We start from the raw sequence: 3,961 nt of genomic DNA, 5'->3' as shown, positions 1-3,961 counted from the left end.
TCATCGTGTTAAAAACAATGGACACACTAAAACACTGAAAGAATTTATTTCATTGGTTATAGAGCGCATAGTTAGCATTAGTACGAACGAAATTGCTTCACCGAGCAAAGAACGCCCAGAAATCGCGGACATGAGAAACTGTAATAACTTAATAAATTTCTTATTGAACTGAAAGATAATAATGGATGAGAGCAAAAATAACATATTGTGGCATGCAAATAAATGGTAATAGCTATAGGTAACATTTAAAACTACAGTTAACATAATTAAATAGTCGAATGAAATTTTGTTAAAAAATAAACTAACTAATAAGAAATATATATAAATAATTGCGCAAAATTGGACACGGTAAGTTGTATTAATTTTCTGCATTCCCGGGGCTGTCATTTGAAGGTTTGAATGCGTTGTCCAAGTCTGCATCAGAACGAATAAGTATAGCAGCTTTCCCTTCTCTTTGTCGCACATAAATGAGGCCATTTTTCGTCCAACAGTACTTAAAGTTGGCTTGTTTAGAGCGTAATCTAGCCTCACGAAATAAATGCCTATTTTGTTTAGTTAGCCTTTCATTTATGAAAATAGTGTGCTCTGGCGAGTCAGGGGTTACATCTTTTGAATTAATATTCTTACGTGTTTTGGCAGCCAAAATAAATTCATCCCTTTTTTCTTTTCGTAGGAATCTCACAACAATGGGACGGATAACATTAAGCCTGGTTGTGTTTCTAGTGCCCACTCTCATTACCGAGTCTAGTTCTGCATCAGTTACCGTAACACCAATTTTGTTACTGATCACCTTGACAGTATGTGCTAGACTTTCATGTTTTGTTTCTGGGACACCAACAACTTCAACCTCATTCTTTAGCATAAGTTGCTCTTGAAAATTAACTTTATCAATAAGCGCTGCGACCTGGTTTTTTAGTTCCGTGTTTTCTTTAGCTTGCTGGTTTTCTAAAGATGTGAGACGCTCCTCCATTAATTCCATTTTAGTCGTAACATCGTCCATTCTTTTAGAGCAGTCTTGTATAGACTGGATGGCTTCCGATAGCTTTAGATGAAGCCCAGACATATTTTGGCGCAGAAGACGTATTTCTTTTGCCAGGTCTGTGTAGTCCGAGGACGGAATATCGACATCTGGTTGGGCTTTCTTTCTACGCGTGACACCTTCGGATGGTGAGCGATTACGCACCGGAGAGCATAGCTTAACATTTGAGCGCGAAGCCATCTTTGAAATAGAACTGAACATTAATATGTCCTCTGAGAGACAATAATAAATAATTTCGATGGTATCGCTTCTGCGCTGTGGCTACTCTTTGTCGCTTGATGTGCGACTAACCGCACCGATTGTATAGCTAAAATAACCTGCTTTCAACAAACCACCGTCACAAGGTTGTAAATGTTAACTAATATCGTATCTAAAACAACCGATTTAGACATAATAATTGACACATTTCTAATTCACTATGTGTAATATTCACTTATATTAAAAGAAATCTTAAGTGTTGCGCGTTAAAACATAACTTAAACATTGTAAACTTCCGTTTAATGATCAGTGTTGTTGCACGGTCTAACGACGCGACGCGACTCCCATAACCATCACAAGTCGTCATATCGTCTCGCAATAAGCATCAATGTACAGCACTAAAATTGTATACAATCTCAGCACTTATACACAACGCATTACTGCTGCAAGTATGTATTCACATATTTGCTAGATCGATATAATCCACTTCCAGACACCAAGCTTCATAGCCTCTTAGTCCATATATTTAGTCTAAGTCAACTTCGGAAAGTTTTGTAATTCAATGTATCATAGAAGCAAGCCTCTAAGACATTAAATTCCCTTATCTTAAAGCCGTAGCTCTAAAATATGGTTCTGAGTATATTCCAACACCGAAGCGCTAGCACATACTCCTCCCATACTGATATATATAGCGAATGATTAGATCACCACTATATTCAGTTGGTATCAGATATATATATATTAGGTCCTTACATATGAAATTGGCGTTTTTCGTACTGGCCACTTTAATCACGAATTTCTCCTCTTTGGTAAGGAATTTCAAATTCAAATTTGTACAGCTATAGACTCATGTATTTGTGGTTCGATGACCGTCATTCATTTGTTTTTTTTCTTCTGTTTTTTTCTGTTTGCGTCACTCATTTTACAAAATGGAAAACTTAAAATATCGCATTATTTACGAGTACGAGTTCCGCCGTGGCACTAGTGCTGCGGAAACGACTCGAAGGGTGAATGATGTGTATGGCGGTCGTGTTGCAAAAGAAAACACAGTTCGTTTTTGGTTCCAACGTTTTCGTTCTGGAAATTTCGATCTGCAGAACAAGCCCCGTGGACGGCCTGAGACTCAAGTTGATAATGAAGATTTGAAGGCTATTGTGGAAGCGGATCCATCGCAAACCACGTCCGAGTTAGCTGCAGGCTGCGATGTTAGTGATAAAACTGTTTTAATTCACTTGAAGCAAATTGGGAAGATTAAAAAGCTTGAAAGGTGGGTACCTCACGAATTGACTGAAGCAAACCGGCAAACGCGCGTCGACTGTTGCGTTACATTACTAAACCGGCACAATAATGAAGGTATTTTAAACCGAATCATTACCTGTGATGAAAAATGGGTTCTTTACGATAATCGGAAGCGCTCAGCGCAATGGTTGGATCCTGGCCAGCCAGCCAAATCCTGCCCCAAGCGAAAATTAACCCCAAAAAAGTTACTTGTAAGCGTTTGGTGGACTAGTGCCGATATTGTTCATTACAGTTTTCTCAAATCTGGCCAGACTATTACGGCTGATGTCTATTGTCAGCAATTGCAAACCATGATGGAAAAGCTAGCGGCTAAACAACCTAGGCTGGTCAATCGCTCCACGCCACTGCTGCTTCACGACAACGCTAGACCACACACTGCGCAACAGACGGCTACTAAATTAGAAGAGCTTCAATTGGAAAGTCTAAGACATCCTCCGTACTCCCCGGACCTTGCTCCAACAGATTACCATTTTTTTCGAAATTTGGATAACTTCTTGCAATGGAAAAAATTCAACTCCGATGGGGCAGTCCAAATCGCCTTCAAAGATTTTATTGATTCCCGTCCGACTGGTTTTTTTAGTAAAGGGATCAATGAACTACCTATGAGATGGCAAAAGTGCATAGAAAATAATGGTTCATACTTTGATTAATTAAATATATTATATTAAAAAATATTCGACTTTTTGTTCCTCCCATACAAAACGCCAATTTCATATGTAAGGACCTAATATATAAATATGAAAAAAAATACGAGACCTTCAACTTATGTGAAATCATTATCATTCATGCAATTATGTATACGTCTCTATCAGAGCACTTTCTTTGAGACCTTTCACTCATATAATTATTTTAATATTGATGCATCTAGTGTTATAATAATAATAATTTATTATTATTATTATGTAAATATTTCTTTATTAACTCTGTATACCCCCTCTTAAAATATACAAAGTTATATCAATTTATATCTATTATTGATATATTAACATATTTACATTCAATTTTGACCTTTTTGGAATTTCTCATTTTTCCACTTTGGTCACACCACACACCCACATGTATAGCTATGTACTCAAAATGTATAACACGAGCCATTTACCTACGAGGGTATTCATGCATTAAAATCCACTTTTATCCCCTAAATTTTTAATTATTAATTCATATTCCCCTTTCAATTCCAAGTCCAAACATGTACTTTTTATCAATGGAAAAAAATAAAAGTTCAATACGTGAACACTCAATAATTTTTCAACAGAAAAATTTTGAAAATTTTCATTACGCGAACTCTCTATGGGACTAACTCTTTTTTCCAATTTTCATTACATGAACTCCCCATTATATTTTTATATTTTCTTTTAATATATTTCATCCATTAATTAAGTATCTAAATATTGAACAATATATTATAAAAGACTTTTAAAGCCA

At 36.3% G+C, this 3,961-nt stretch overlaps 1 protein-coding gene across 1 annotated transcript; it reads right to left on the bottom strand.

Moving 5' to 3' along the window:
• Window positions 1-358: 358 nt before the first annotated feature.
• LOC123723014 lies at window positions 359-1,219 on the bottom strand. Its single transcript, XM_045685557.1, has one exon. The coding sequence runs from the start codon at window positions 1,217-1,219 to the stop codon at window positions 359-361; it is 861 nt and encodes a 286-aa protein (XP_045541513.1).
• Window positions 1,220-3,961: the final 2,742 nt, after the last annotated feature.

This window comes from Papilio machaon, chromosome W, assembly GCF_912999745.1.
Source record: "Papilio machaon chromosome W, ilPapMach1.1, whole genome shotgun sequence".
In the NCBI taxonomy this organism is placed as follows: domain Eukaryota; kingdom Metazoa; phylum Arthropoda; class Insecta; order Lepidoptera; family Papilionidae; genus Papilio; species Papilio machaon.
Note: the sequence above shows the minus strand (reverse complement) of the source record. Positions and strands in the feature narration are given on the sequence as shown.

Coding starts and splice junctions, on each gene's coding strand:
- LOC123723014 (XM_045685557.1), bottom strand. CDS start 1,219: ATGGCTTCGCGCTCAAATGTTAAGCTATGCTCTCCGGTGCGTAATCGC.